Source organism: Notechis scutatus, chromosome 3 (assembly GCF_049901735.1).
Source record: "Notechis scutatus isolate UNSWTSFEM ecotype Mainland chromosome 3, rNotScu1.2, whole genome shotgun sequence".
NCBI classification, from domain to species: domain Eukaryota; kingdom Metazoa; phylum Chordata; class Lepidosauria; order Squamata; family Elapidae; genus Notechis; species Notechis scutatus.
In genome coordinates, this window is record NC_142011.1 from 95,583,170 (window position 1) to 95,599,233 (window position 16,064).

Consider the following 16,064-nt stretch of genomic DNA (forward strand, 5'->3'; position numbering starts at 1 on the left):
AAAAAAAGTCACAGTTGCACAGAGCATATACATTTGCTCTTTCCCTCCCCCTCCTAGCCTTCATATCTCCCATAATAAATGCATCCTGTTTTAGGACTTCAGTAATTAAATAAAAAAAAAAAAAAATTAAAAAAATTTATTTTATTAAATTTTTTTTAAAAAAAAAAAAAAAAAAAAAAGGGAAAAAAAAAAAAAAACATTTAATTTAAAAGTTTATTAGTTTTTTTTTTTTTTTTAATTATAAGGAAAAAAAAGGTTAAAAAAAAAAAAAAGGGGGCTTACTAAGTATTGATCTAAAATAAAAAAAAAAAAATTTTTTTTATTTATATAAAAAAAAAAAAAAAAAAATAAAAAAAAAAAAATAAAAAAAAAAAAAAAAACTCCCTCTTTTTTCCTTAGAGCTGGTCGGATCGTCCAGTGATGGGTGGAGCTTCAGTCTCTGCTGTTGTAGGCTGAGCTTAATTTCCAAGGGACGCCTCCTTCTTCCATCACGTGTCCAGTCCTGGCGTCCCAGTTTATGCTCAGCCTTGTGCAGAGTAGGCAGATTGCGATTGTGCTCCTGGCCATTGCTTTCAGCAAAACCCTCTCGATTGAGATTTCAGCAGTTTTTCCTCAGGTTGTATCGTTTCTTTATTCTTTTTACTCTCAGTTTAGCCCTGCGCCGGTTGGTTACCTTTTAATTTTTCCTCCTCCCTGGGAGGCCTCCCGGCCCTAGGGGAGCCAGGGGAAGGCTAGCACCCTTTACAGGCTGCCCCCCCACCCTTTCCCTTTGCCTTGCTGCCGTTTGTTTTGTCTCCGTTCGTTTTAAAAGGCTCCTTTCGTTCCGTTTCTCCCCCCCCGCCTCCGATTTACTTATACAACTAAATTTCGTTTGAGCCTCGTTTCTTTGGAACTCCTTCCCCTGGGGAGTCAGATCGCCCCTAGGGAGGCCTCCATTGCTGCTGCTAGGCCCCTGCAGGCCCTCGAGGTTGCGGCCGCCATTTTGGCTCCGCCTCGTGGCCGGCCGCCATTTTGTGAGGCCTTTATCAACCCGATCTTTACTGCGGCCTAATTTCAAGGACAGCAGGACCCGTAGGCCTGCTCTACAGTGTTTTCTGGTGCTGTTTATTTCTTCTAAGAATCATTGGAGGCTTGGATTGCTTGATTGAATTTTCTAGTGTTTTAGCACCCGCGGCCAGCCGTAGCGGCGCGGTAACCTATCCACCACTCCCACCCAGTTTCCTTTGTCTGGGAAGGCAGTCTGGTGCAGGCCTTGTGTATTGCCCTTCAGGGCACTTGCAGTTTCCAAACAGCCGAATTTCAAAAAGAAGAAGAAGAAGAAGAAGAAGAAGAAGCAAGAGGAAAGGAAGAGGCAGCAGCTTCTTTCAAATCTCAAACAGAATAAAGGTTTTTTTCTGATCATATAATCAAAAAAAAAAAAAAAAGAGAGAGAGAGAGAAAAAAGAAAAGAAGCAGAAAAAAGAGTAACGCCTCTTACCAGGCCAATTCATTGATCCTAACTGATTGATCGGGGGGGGACGCATAGCTCCCCAGGGCTCCCGGCCTTAATTGCAGGTCGACCCCTAAGGTGCCAACTACCTTACTCTTGATCCACACCGTTTTCAATCATCCAGAATGTCAGAAGGCAATCCTTCAAAAGGCCCTTCCTTAAAGGCCAAACAAAAGACCAGACACCTGCGCAGTCAGGCTAAAGAGCCCACTAAAGCCTCCCAACAGGAGGCCCTAAGGCGACACAGGGCGCTAGAAAAAGAGATAGAAAAGCGCGCCAAACAGTCCGGTGCAGTGCTCCCAGCACCAGCCACCCCTTCTACCTCTGCTCTCCCTCCCCCTCCCGCAGTCTCTCCCTCCCTCCAGGCACAACAGGACTCCGGAACGACACCCAGGAGAACTCCAGAGGCTACTTTCACGCCAACGGCCGCGGGCCTGCGACAGGAAGACACTCTACCTCAGGCGGTCCCGGAACAACTCAGAGCCTGGATGGAGTTGGCCATCCGCCAGGGGATTGCGGAGGGAATGCAGAGGATAGCCAGACCAGAGTGGCCTACACAAACCACCGAAACCGTAAGACCATCCCCTCTCCACTCCCACGAACAGATACCCCTTCAGGAGACAGCTTCTCCCTCAGTTAGGGAGGACGATGAGGAGGGGGCAGGGGATCTAGATCTGTACGCATTAGAGGGGGAGGAACAATTTGAGTTGGGGTCGCTCCCATTCGACGAACACCTCCCGGACTCTGACCCGTCAGAGCCGGAAATGTCCGAGGACGAGGGGCTCACCCCTGACCTTCCCGCCTTCGTAGGGCTCTTTAAGCCTCAGCTTTTCAAATCACTCCTCTACAAGGCCAGGAACATCTCGGGTCTAACCACCCAAGGCCTTCCTACTCCCTCTCCCTCAGACTTGGCAGCACTAGAGGACTCCATGTTCAAGCAGCCGGTGGTGGAGGCTGAGGTCATCCCAGCCCCCCCCATATTCTTGGACCTTATCTCCAAGCAACTGGCTTCCTCTACCGCCCCCCCAGCGCCTTCAGCCCATGATAAGCGGTTTTTTAATCTTGACCCTGAGCTGTCCAACTTGTTAAATACTCCGGAGGTTGATGAGCCTGTCGCGAGCCTAGCCTCTTCTTCCGCCCTCAGTGACCCCCTGGAGGCCCTCAGGCCGGAAGAAAAGAGGTCGGAACTGGCCCTGCGTCGAGCTCACCAATCAGACGCGTGGGCGATCAGGGCAGCCACGGCCGCCTCATTTTTCATCAGATCTTCTATCCGCTGGCTCCGCCAGCTTAAACAACATGTCCCGACTTCTAATACACGTGCCCATCAAGACATAGCTAAGATCACTGCCGCGGCAGAGTTCTCAGCTGATGCTACTTTTCACTCCGTGAAATTCTCCTCCCGCGCCATTTCCTCACATGTCTCTGCCCGCCGCCTGCTCTGGCTAAGGCACTGGCAGGCGGATCTCAAAAATAAGATGAAATTAGCCTCCGCTCCCCTCACGGGAAATAAACTATTCGGCCCTTCCCTGGATCCTCTCCTAGTTGAAGGAAGGAACAAGAAGAAGTACCTCCCATCCCTCGCCCGTAAGTCAGATCACAGACCCCTGCAGCCCTTTCGGAGGTCTTCCTTTCGTCCCTATCCCCAACCCCCCTTCCCTCCCAGATACCAAAGGCCCCCCTCCTTTGGTTCGGGACAGCCCCAGGATAGGTCTGACTCCTTTGACAGACACAGGAGAGGGGGAAACTTTAAGAGGCCCTTTCGCGGCTCCGGCACCAGGCCCTTCAGGCGCTCCAGATAAACCTCCCGATTTGATCCCAATTGGCGGACGACTCAAATCCTTCGCCAACCAGTGGGACTCATCCACCTCAGATGCCTGGGTCAGGGATACCGTCAGATTTGGCCTTGCCCTCGAATTCTTCTCCATCCCCCCTGATTTCTACATGGCATGCCCCCTTTCTAAAAACCACACCAAACGCAGCCTCATGGAGGCAGCAATTCGGCATCTACTGGAGATACAGGCCATCCAGCCAGTCCCTCCATCCCAAAGGGGACAAGGGTTTTACTCTCACTTATTCGTGGTGCCCAAACACTCAGGGGGATGGAGAGCCATCTTGGATCTAAAACGGCTAAACCGCTACCTGGTTTATCGTAGATTCAAAATGAACACCCTACAATCCATCCTCTCGGGGATTAGACAGGGGGATTGGTTGTCCTCCATTGACCTCTCTGAGGCATATTTACACATCCCAATCCGACCCTCCCACTACAAATTCCTGCGTTTTAGCTACAACAATCACCACTTCCAGTACACGGCCCTCCCATTTGGACTGGCCTCCGCCCCCAGGACTTTCACCAAGATCCTGGCCGCTCTGGCTGCACACCTCAGAACCATCCCGGTATGGCTCCACTGCTACCTGGATGATATTCTCATCCTATCCTCCTCCAGGGATCAGGCTACCAGGGACACCTTCATTACCCTCTCCGCCCTCCAGGAACACGGCTTCCAAATAAATTGGAAGAAAAGCCAGCTCACCCCTTCCACCAGGTTACCCCATCTGGGAACCATCATAGACACAGTTAGGGCAAGGGTGTTCATCTCTCCAGAGAGGATACTCAGCATCCAGCAATCAGTAAAACTTATCAGACGGCTAAAGAAGGTCCCTCTCCTGGAACTATCAAAATTACTAGGGAAAATGATTTCTTGTATTTCCGTTATCCCCTGGGCTCGATTCCACTCCAGGTCCCTCCAGTGGTTCCTGCTCCCGTACCAAAGAGCCGGCTCCAGCAACTCCCGACGCAAGGTCAAGGTCTCACCAAGGGTTCTCACCTCCCTCCTTTGGTAGAACAAGGCGTCGATCAACAAGGGCTGCCCCCTCAAGGAGCCCCCAAGAATCACCGTCACCACAGACGCCAGTCTGTCCGGATGGGGCGCCCATCTGCGGTCCAGCACAGCTCAGGGAAAATGGTCAGCCACAGAGAGCAGGTGCAATATAAATTGGCTAGAGCTTCGGGCCATCCACCTGGCCCTCCGCTGCTTCCTCCCTCAGTTAAAGGGTTGTCACGTTCTCATCCTTACAGACAACATAACAGCAAAGGCTCATATCAACAGGCAAGGGGGCACCCAGTCAAAGAGTCTAATGAGGGAGACCGAGCGCCTCTGCCGATGGGCGGAGTCACACCTTCTTTCCCTCACAGCAGATCACATCTCGGGCATCGACAACACCCGAGCAGATTGGTTAAGCAGGGCCACCATAGACCAGGCGGAGTGGCGCCTTCACCCGGCCCTGTTCAGGGAAGCAGCCGTGATTTTCGGCCTGCCAGTAATAGACCTGTTCGCCTCTCCATCCAATGCCCAACTCCCTCGGTTCATCTCCAGATTCCCGACACCAGGGGCAGAGAACTACAATGCCTTACGATGCCCGTGGCCCTCTGGCCTCCTTTATGCCTTTCCTCCTCTGGCTCTGGTCCCCAGAGTCATCCAGAAGATACTCCACGAGAGGGCGGAACTGATCCTGGTAGCTCCTTATTGGCCCCGTCGCTTCTGGTTCGCGGACCTCCGCAGTCTTTCCACAGCCCCCCCTTGGAGGATACCAGCAGACAGGATCTCCCTGTCCCAAGGCCCCCTTCTCCACCTGGACCCCCAATGGCTCCAACTAGCCGTTTGGAGGTTGAGCGGGAACGTCTGAGGAGAGAGAACCTTTCCACTGAGGTTATTAATACCATCTTAGCAGCCCGGCGTCCCTCCACTACAAGGATTTATGACGCCACTTGGGACTCCTTCCGCAAGTGGTGTTCCAGTCTCCACATCGACCCAAAGGTACCGTCAGTCGCCCAAATCCTTGACTTCCTCCAAGAGGGGCTCAGTAAGGGTCTATCCCCCAATACACTAAGGCGTCAGGTGGCAGCCCTATCCACCGTCATTTCCTGCGAAAAGGTCTCCTCCCTCTCTCACCATCCCCGCATCCAAGCCTTTCTGAAAGGGGCCACGAACTTACGTCCACCGTCCATTCACCGTTATCCCACTTGGGACCTCAATAAGGTCCTGATTTCTCTCACTAGGCCACCCTTTGAACCTATGAGAGAGGTGCCTCTTCAGTTCCTGTCTTATAAAGTAGTATTCCTGGTCGCTATCACATCAGCTCGTAGGATTTCAGAGATCGCTGCTCTATCAATTAGAAAGGATCTTGCGTCTTCCACACAGACCGGGTAGTCCTCCGACTCGACCCTTCCTTCTTACCAAAAATTAACTCAGTCTTCCACAGGGCTCAGGAACTTATCCTCCCTAACTTTTGCCCCAGGCCAACCCATGAAAGGGAGACCCTATGGCACACCTTAGACGTTAGACGGGCCCTGCGAATCTATATTAAACGCACACAGTCCTTTCGTAAATCCGAGGCCATGTTTATATCCTTCCAACCAAAGTCACAGGGACTCAAGGTACCTTCCACCACCATAGGCCGTTGGATCAGGGCGGCCATTTCCAAGGCGTACCAGGTCCAGGCCCTACAAGTGCCCAAGGGAATTACGGCTCACTCAACTAGGAGTGCGGCTACCTCAGCTGCCTGGGCCACACAGGCCCCAATACTCGACATCTGTCGGGCAGCAACGTGGGCATCCCCGTCACCCTTCATTAGGCACTATAAGATTGACAGGTACGCAGCGGCAGAGGCCTCCTTCGGAAGAAGGGTCCTCCAAAAGGTGTTTAGGGATCCTGATGAGTCAACAGACCAGACGGTGTCCCTCCCATAGGACAGGCCCCAGCTTTGGTATGTCCCATCACTGGACGATCCGACCAGCTCTAAGGAGAATGGGCGTTGGTCCTTACCTGACACGCCACTTCTCTTGGAGCTGGGAGGATCGTCCAGCCCCTCCCTTTTCTTTCTTGTCTATTTCACCGTCTGGAGGGGGTCTTGTTTTTGGCCAGTGCACTTTAAGTTTAGTAAGAGGAGGGCACGACTGCCGGGTCTCCTCGTCTTCGCATAAACTGGGACGCCAGGACTGGACACGTGATGGAAGAAGGAGGCGTCCCTTGGAAATTAAGCTCAGCCTACAACAGCAGAGACTGAAGCTCCACCCATCACTGGACGATCCTCCCAGCTCCAAGAGAAGTGGCGTGTCAGGTAAGGACCAACGCCCATTCAGAGTAGGACATCTTCCTACTTATTTCCTGATTACTATGTCAGAGGAATCCTGATTGTGCTAGCAATTTGCTCCAGCAGCTTCAGTTGCCTCTGCTTTCTTAGGATAGAGGAAAATGATTTTACAACATCTTCATCTTCAGCTGTGTTCTTTCTCAAAGATATAATGGCTTTTAACACTTCTGACAGCTGGCAGGGAAGCCGCTATCTTCTGGAAATCCTAAATCATCCTCAGAAGATTATCAGAGGCAGATGTGACCTTAGCTCATCCACGCAAAAATGTCACCCTCATTTTTTTTCCTAAATGGCTATTGTTACAATTACATTTTGTATTTTCTATGCCTTCTGACTGTACAGCTTACAAACTCTTGCTCAACCGTAGAGGTATAAATATTCAAAATAAAACATCTGATAAAAAATGTTATAAATGTTCTAAATATTTAAAAGTTCAAAATGCTTATGTTTGTTTCTTAACTGTTCTTGCTAGACAAGACTGATATACTGTTTCAAGGTAGTATATTAATTTTACATCCTCTTTCTCCCTTGATATACACTTATATTTACAGGCTCAGGGGTACATATATCACCTTTAAGCTTGTCTAGCTACAGAGCATTCAGCCCTGCACACATACAGTCTCAAACCAAAACTGGTTTTTCAGTCTCCCCAAGGAATTGGGCCTAGTGGATAATTTCACTTTGTATCTCATTCATGATAGAGTGTCTGATAAATCCTCTTATCTTCTGCTACTGTAGAAAGAAGAAGAAAATACTTTAGAATTATGCCACTATGAATGAAAAATAATTGCTCAGTTAGGTCTATTTTCTATGAATTGAGGTTAAACTATACACCAGGGGTCCCCAACCCCTGGGCTGCCGCCCATCCCTGGGCCATGGCCTATTCAGAACTGGGCCATGTGAGCAACTTGAACTAGAAAGATGAAGTTGTCAGGAAAGGTAACATAGATGCATCCGGATTGCTTTTTTTCATTTCAGTGTTCAGTTGTATACTGAGTAGTTTACACACTTTTGTTTCTTTGTTGATTAATTATTAATTATTACAAGCAGTTGTAAGTAGACTTAGGTCTTCCATGAAATTGGTTTAGATATCTTGCTCCCCAAAGTGTGCTTATGTGTGTTATTGTTTGTGATCAACCCCAAAAGATTAATGGTCACTTAAAAAAAAAAAAAATGTCCATGATGCAACAACAATGCAGTTTAATATCTTATAGTAGGTCTAAAATATACTGTTATTAAAATAAAAAAGCTTTGTTTGTATTCCAGTTTTGTTTTTACACTAGCATTATGGACTTCAAAAGCTCATACTCTTGAGATAACTTGGATTAAAAGGGAAAAGTACAACTATTTATTTAAAAGCTCTAGTCTATCCCACCTGAATTGTAGGTGGAAGCATTAAAGAAACAGGGTAACAATTTGATTACCCATTGTGGTGTCACAAGCAGAAAAACAATTTTTATCATTGTAATTCCATATTATTTTATACCAACAGGAGACCAGGTAATTATAGTTATTCCTGCTCCACAAAGCAATTAAAACTAACAAATTAATGATGTCTTTGAAAATTGAAAAGCAACAAATCCTATTAATGTACTAAGCACATTTTACCAAGCTCTCTGGAAAGAGTTCTAATACTGGAAAACTTGGAAGATAAAGAAGATGACCAGCAGCAAGGTAGACTAATGAGTACACAGTTGGGACAGCTAAAAGATCAGATTAGGGACAAATCATCATGGGGAAAATATTTTGATGGTGGTGGCTAAGAGTTGATTAACAATTACTTGATAGCATATAAGCAAGCAAGCAAGAAAGGAAGCAAATTATTTCACATGGCAATCATATGCGGAAGGCAGTACCAATATTAGATCAGGCTGTTAGTGGCATATGCTCCCTGGTGTATGCTTCAGCGAGAGCCCAGGATGGGTAAACTCCTTCTTATGACATCATTAAGCTGAGTCTGTACTTGTATATAAAAAGCCAGTCCCTGGGAGTATCCCCAGCTTTGACTCAGCTTCTTTAAGTCACAAGCTGTGTCTCTAAAAGCTTTAGCGTTTTATTCAGCAATTTTCTACAGAAGCTACCCTTGCTTCAATCAGCTCCCGGGGATCCGGGCAGCTGCAACTTCAGGAGAGCGGGGCTCCGTTCTCCTGCAACGTTGGGATCAACGTTTTCCCAAGTGCTGCTAGGCAAGCAGGGAAGCATCTGAGACCTTCCCCATAGCCGCAGTTTGTCCAATCATAAAACTGATCGGCAAACTGATAACAGAGCCAGCCAGCTGATCACATGGGCAGCAATCTCTTCCTTCTCTGGCTGATCTGATCGCTCGGGGCTCGCAATAGCCTAAGGAGCGAAATTCACTTCTCACAGCCATCGACGAGCAGCGGCCTTCTTGGAATGCAGTCTCTTCAGACACGAGGTGAGTGGCCATTTTAAGTGGCCCGGTGGCCATTTTCAGGGCTCCAAAGACCCAATTCCACCCTCTGCCATCCTTAAGCACTTTTGAGAGCCATTCTCTCAACGCTTGAGCCATGCTTATTTTAAAATGGAAAGACAGAAGTCTTTTTTAGAAAGACAGAAGCCATGTTTGTCTCCTTTTCCCCATCTCACTTGGGGAGCAAGGCATATTCCCCTATTATTAGCAGGTGGGTCAGGACGTGCATCACACAAGCCTACAAAGCAGTGGCTCTTCTGGTACCCCGTGGTCTAATGGCACACTCTACCAGAAGTGCGGCCACTTCAACCACCTGGGCCACCCAGGCATCCTTGGAAGAGATTTGCAGAGCGGCCACGTGGACATCCCCGTCTCCCTTCATCAGACACTACCATCTGGATTCCTTTGCCTTGGCGACGGCGGCCTTCAGCAGACGGATTCTTCAGCAAGTGGTTCCACCGTCGGAGTGATTGGCTGGACGAGGACCCGCCCGTGGACATGCAAGCTTTGGTATGTCCCATCCTGGGCTTTCGCTGCAGCATGGAGGAGAATGGGCGTTGGTAAATTTACCTGTGAACCTGTAAATTTACCTATCTATGCTGCGAGAGAGCCCAGCCCCTCCTTTAGTTCGTCCGGAGATGGTAAGGCATGTTAATGTATTGGATTGTTTGTTTTCAGAGACATTTCTTCAGTCTGTCAAGTATCTTTGCCAAAGCTGGGGATACTCCTGGGGGCTGGCTTTTTATATACAAGTACAGACTCAGCTTAATGATGTCATAAGAAGGAGTCTACCCATCCTGGGCTCTCTCGCAGCATAGATAGAAAGGGCGTTCACAGGTAAATTTACCAACGCCCATTTGCTTCATTTTGTCTCTCTCTCTCACACACTCACACACACACACGCACACACACCTCTCACTATCATTATCACTATCACATAAATTACATGTATTTACATCTGCTTTAGGATCTAATGAATTGCTTTAGAATTCTTGCAGAGAGTAATGATCTGTAGAGATTCTCAGTCATCCAGGTCATGGTTGTTCCAGAGGTGCTTTTTCAGGAGGCAATTGGACTTTCATGTTTTTTTCTTCAAAGAGGTATTGCTTCTCATTCAAGAGGCTTGAATGGGGGAATTTATGTTCCTTGCAGGCAGCTGGTCATTTGCATCTTTTTGGAGGGTCATTTATACTGGGTTGTTTTCCTACTTCACACATATCCAAGTAGAAGACCCTACCACCACCACAGTTACTCATTGTGGATAAGTGGATAAACTGTTTTCCATTAGTCTGTTGGGGCAAGATTCAGTCAAGTCGTGTTTCAGAATTGAAAATGATATCCAGTTCTGACCTCTTAACAATAGAAGTCTTGTAATCCTGTTCAGCAGATTAAATCATATTTATTCAGTTGATCCTTTTCATAGCAATAGAATTACAAGTTAGGAAAAGGACATGAACATTCATCTTGAAATCACATTAAAATACAAAGGCTGTCAAAGTGTAGGTGTTCTATTAAGTTTTGAACAGATCTGAAGAACAAATAAAACTAACATACTAATAGCTTTTCTTTGCAGCTGCTAGTTGATTGTTAAGTTCTATAACTCCTTCAGAATAGGGAGTATTGGGCTAGGAGTTTAATATTAAATAATAATACTTAAGTAAATAATACTTAATGCATAAATAAGCTGCCCATTGTACATTATAATTTACATTATAATATTAGGTGCTAGAATTTGTTGGGTACCATGTTCACGTCAGAGTAACAGGTTTATCTTCATTTTGTTCAGAACAAATCTTTTTCTGTAACATTGCTTTTGTAATACCCCATTAATCTCCAAGATACTCTTAAGGCAGAGGTCTTCAAACTTGGCAACTTTAAGATTTGTGGACTGGAGAATAGTTGGCTGGAGAATTCTGGGAGTTGAAGTCTACAAGTCTTAAAGTTGCCAAGTTTGGTGACCTCTGCTCCTACTTGGATTAACCATTTTTTTAATTTTTTTCAGTAAGCTTGTGAAAAGGCTAAACTGAGAAGACACCCAATGAGATTTTATGGATTAAATTGGATTTTACATGTGGGCTACAACATTACAAATCTCAATTTATTTTCTTCTCTAAAGTAGAAACTCTCTGCTCTTTCAGTATTTCTTCCAAATAAAGTGCTATTATATGGGGCTGATTTATTCTGTAGTTTCCTGTCTTAAGTACTCTGATGCTTTATTAATGCACTATCTAAACAAAATGGAGTAGTAGTCCAGTTATGTTTCAGAGAGGCAAAGAAATCCAAACAGACATTAGCTACATAATTGATTTTAAGCATTTTGGAAATGTTTATTGATTTGTTACATTGCACATCTGTTCTCATTACGAAGGTATCAGCCAGCTTTTGAAATGGGTCTGACTTTTCTTTATACAATAAAGTAGCATGCAGAGACATTAATTTCCTCGTTTAGATACCATATTATTCTCAAAGTAGGTTGTATAAGTCAGACTTGCAAGCATTAATAAAAATAAAAAGTTATTTTGAAAGAGGGAGAAAAGAATTTAAAGAGAAAAACTCCAGCAGAAAAAGTTTAGATGAAACAAAAATGATCTAAAATTGAATTGTGGAAATGCCCTATGGTACTTTTTAAGGATTTATAGAGGAATTATAGTGGTGTGTCAAAGAAATTGAATTGAAATAGATGCTATAAATATTAGCATCCATGGAAAAAAAGAAAAAAAAATACAGATGCCATGACAAGTATAGAAAAAAATGGTAAGGCAAAGGTCTAGATGCAAAACTAGAATAATGTTAAGTTATGAAGGTGACCTATTTACAAAATGTCTGTGCAACTTCTTTAAATTATGTGTGAAGACAGCTTCTGTATAGATGGATAGAGGAATAGATGGATGGATGTTTTTGTGAAGGGAACCAGTGAAAGTAGATCATTATTGAGAGTGGCTGTTTTGTGTGGCTTACTTCCAAGAAAATGTGGTAGTCTTTCTTCTCCATACCATCATTTCCTTGTCTACTGTTGCTTGCAGAGGATCGTGTGAAGCCAGGAATTGCACAAAAGCACAGAAAGATCATGTGAAGCCAGGAATTGCACTTGTCATTTTCTTTCTCAAGCTGAGGATCATTACTAAAATGCTATTTACCATGAAGATATTTATGTGGTGCTCCTAATGCTACATAAATAGGGAGATATTCAGTCCTCTAAATGAGCCATAGAATTTTCCATTACAGACATATTTAATAATTTCCCAATCTGCTTATAAAAGTGCTTAAGATAGCTTATACAACTAAAACAAAATTACAAAATGTTAACTCTTAAAATCAATATAGGGAGATGTTTTCTAAACTTCTTATAAAAAAATCAGAAACAAAATATTGATATTGTGACCCAGCAGTAAGAATTCCTCTCATATAACTCAAAAAATGTTGTAGAGCTGTAGGGATTTTTTAAAAAAGCATATTTTTCTTTCTCTAGTTTCAAATAAACTAGGAAGATATCAAGAGGTCAACTGGGATCAGACAGAGAAGTTGTAAGATCAGACAACTGGAATGAATTCTCAGGTGATGCAAAGCCTAGTGAAATTTACAATATCAATGTGGATTTTTTTCTGCACATTATATTAAGCCCAAACCAAGCAAATGTGCTTTATTTTAACTTAATACCTTTATCATATTTCTTGGTTGAGTTTCCAATTGAAGTATCTAACATATAGTTGCTCAACAGTAAGATGGGTGGCTTATAAATTAAAATAAACAAATTAATATATATTTTTTTTCAACAAAGAGTACAGATAATTTAGATAAGCAAATTTGAATATTGGCATCAATGAAAACAAAACCAAAAACTCTCTCCTTCTTAGAACATGTAAAACCATCATTTACTAGATCATAAAATTTCTTAAAAGCAATAAGAACAACATCAATCAGTATTTGCTCATCAGACTTTTTTAGTGAGACAAAATATTATATTTAAATAATTATTTTTTCTTTTGATAAAATGGCAGGCAAGACTCATTCCTTAATTCAAAGATCTCCTAATTTACCCTTCAGGGGGAGGATATGATATTTTATTTACTTATTTAATTTGTATATTTTCCTTTTTTTAAAAATCATGTTAAAATAGTTTGAACTTTGTCATTTTTATTTTATAGTTATTGGTACCAAGTTGCTTTATTATTTTTGAATTATAAGTGTTCAAACATTGGGTTTCTTTTGAAATAATTGTTTTGCACATTTCAACCACCTTGGAAACTTAAGAAGAAACATTGCAAATATATAAAGATCAGGACTGTTTATTAGGAACTTAAATGTGTAATGTGCTATGCAGGAAGGTTATTTCATGTGCTGCTAAGTCTTACTGAAAATGAATGTTTAAGGTTTTCTTCTGTTATGTCCGTTGCGGAAGGTCCTTGGTTTTGTTGAAGGCGGCTTCCTCGCGTTTCCCCCAAGTCTACGGGGCCGCCTTGTCCAACAGCCTATGCAAAGGCTCCGCCGCGGTCGCCTTCTGGTGCAGGAAAACATTATAGAAATTAAGCAGCCCTAGAAATGCCTGTAGTTCCGTTTTATTCTTCGGCCTGGGGGCTTCCTTGATTGCTCTGATTTTTTTCTCGGTTGGGTGAATTCCGTGCCGATCTAAAAGGTACCCCAGGAATTCGACCCTCTCGGTATGTAATTGGCATTTTTCCTTTTTAACCTTCAGCCCCGCATTTTTGAATTTCGTTAGGACCTCCCTCAGGCGACCCTCTAGTTCTTTTTGGTTGGCTGCCGACACCAGTACGTCGTCGAAGTAGGGCACCACCCCCTTGATTCCTTGCAGGAGTCTCTCCATGAGGCTCTGGAATATGCCTGGGGCCATGCTGACTCCAAACTGGAGTCTCTTACAGCGGAAAGCCCCCCGGTGGGTTACTATGGTTTGCGCCTCGGCGGTTTCTGCGTCGACCGGCAGTTGTTGATAGGCTTGCGCCAGGTTGAGTTTCGCAAAAACCTTGCCTCCCCCCAGTGAGTGTAGGAGGTGCTGCACTACTGGGACGGGGTAGGCACTCTGTTGTAGCACGCAGTTGAGGGTGGCCTTATAGTCCCCGCAGATTCTCACCCATCGGGCTTGACTGGGGTGACTATGGGGGTCTCCCATCGGGCGTGGTCAATTGGTTCGAGGACCCCTTGTCTGATGAGCTTGTCTATTTGCTCATCGATCTTGGGCCGGAGTGCAAAAGGTACCCGCCGTGGTTTTAGGCGTATTGGGGGAAAACTGGGGTCTAGGCTGAAGGAAATAGGGGGCCCTCGGTACTTGCCTAGGGTGCCGTCGAACACTTCCTGGAAGTCCCTTGCGAGTTGCTCCTCCCAATCGGCCTCCCTGATGTGATCGATGCCCGTCACCTCGATTCCGAGTGGTGCGAACCATTGCAGTCCTAAAAGGCTGGGCTGGTCTCGGTCCACAATCGTCAGTGGGAGCCTTGCTGTGTGCCCCTTGAAGGTTATCTCGAACTGTCCTGTTCCGACTACTGGGATGCAATTTCCCTGGTAGTCCTTGAGGATTAGTTTCTGGCTTTCCAGTCCCCTTCTTTGGATTTTGGGCACCAGGCGCTTGATTTCCCGCCATGCAACCATGGAGAGGTAGGACCCGGAGTCCACCTCCATCTTGCATGGCTCGCCCTCGATGCCCACTTCCACATATACCTTCCGGGCGTCTGCGCTGGATGAATGGCCGATGGCGACCGTCTGGTGGGTTTCCTCTCTCTGCCGGTTCTCGCCGTTTTGGCGGCCCCATCCGTCTCAGTTCCAACGATTTTCAGCTTGGCGGTCTCTGGGCCTGGGGGGGGTGCCGTCTCGTCTCCGGTTGCTGTTGTCTTGTCGCCGGGGTCTGTAGTTTTTCTTAAGTCGGCAGACTCTGGCGATGTGGCCTCTTTTATCGCAGTGCCGGCATATCGCATCGAAAAATCGGCACTCCGCTCGAGGATGGTCGCCTCCGCACCCGGCGCATTGGGGTCCCGACTTACGACTCCACCGATCGCGCCGATGGATGTCCTCTTCCTCGTCCGTGGTGTCGGAAACGGAGTCGAGGTCGCCATGGTGTGTGGTGGTGGTCTCTCGGCGGCTTGCTTCGGAGTGTGTCTCGGTTGCCGTGCCTGCCTCGGTGGTTGCGGTGCGGTCTCCGGCGTCTGGTCTCCGCATTCGAGCCGCCGATTTCCGGGTCGCTTGGGCTGCGGTGGCATCTGCGAGGACGTCGGTGAGGGCGACGTCGCCTTTTGCCATCAGTCGGCTTTGTAGGACTGGATCCCTGAGCCCCAGGACGACGCGGTCTCGGAGTGCCTCATCCATGTCCGTAAACCCACACATACCCCCGAGATTTCGTAGGTCAGCCACGAAATTGCTGATGCTCTCGCCCGCTCTCTGGTCTCGCTGGTAGAAATCGTGCCGCCTGATGAGGGTGGGCACGGCGGGGGCATAGTGTTTCCGGAGCAACGGCTCGAGATCGGCCCAGTCCATTGTCTTTACGTCCTCGGGTTTCGTGAGGGCTTTTGCCATCTTAAACACTGCGGGCCCGCAGTGTGTTAGAAAGACGGCTCTTTTCTTCTGCCCTTTTGCGTCCTTTAGGTTGCTACTTTCGAGGAACATCAGGAACCGGTCGGTGTACGATTCCCAATCCTCTGTAGCTGGGTTGAAGGGCACGGGCGGTGAGATGCTGGCCATCTCGTCGTCTCGTTTCCTCCGGACACGTGTTCGATGGGAATCAGGCTTGGGATCCCATCCTCGTCGCCAGTGTTATGTCCGTCGCGGAAATGAGACTCGGAGCCAGTGACTTGGTTTCAGCTCTTTTATTAGTCCCCGAGATCGGCTCGGCTCCAAAGGAAAAACGGCGGCTTTTATTCCTTGGCCGCGGCGGCCGCGGCCAATGGCACCACTTTGAATCTCCCGCGATTAGTTTCCCCCAATCGCGGGAGATTCGCGGCGGGCCAATGAGTGCGGCTCGCTTGGCCAATCAGCTCGCCATGCATC

The 16,064-nt window shown here is 46.4% G+C and overlaps 2 protein-coding genes across 2 annotated transcripts in view; both read left to right on the plus strand.

The window, feature by feature from the left end:
• The window catches only part of KCNT2 (potassium sodium-activated channel subfamily T member 2), a 255,342-nt gene that overhangs the window by 23,895 nt on the left and 215,383 nt on the right, over positions 1-16,064 (plus strand). The window lies entirely within an intron of this gene.
• LOC148131292 (uncharacterized) lies at positions 1,516-3,309 on the plus strand. The gene has a single exon (XM_087960824.1). The coding sequence runs from the start codon at positions 1,615-1,617 to the stop codon at positions 3,286-3,288; it is 1,674 nt and encodes a 557-aa protein (XP_087816950.1). The 5' UTR covers positions 1,516-1,614; the 3' UTR covers positions 3,289-3,309.

Bases quoted from the DNA above. Each gene is read 5' to 3' on its own strand.
- LOC148131292 (XM_087960824.1), top strand. From the start codon at position 1,615: ATGTCAGAAGGCAATCCTTCAAAAGGCCCTTCCTTAAAGGCCAAACAA.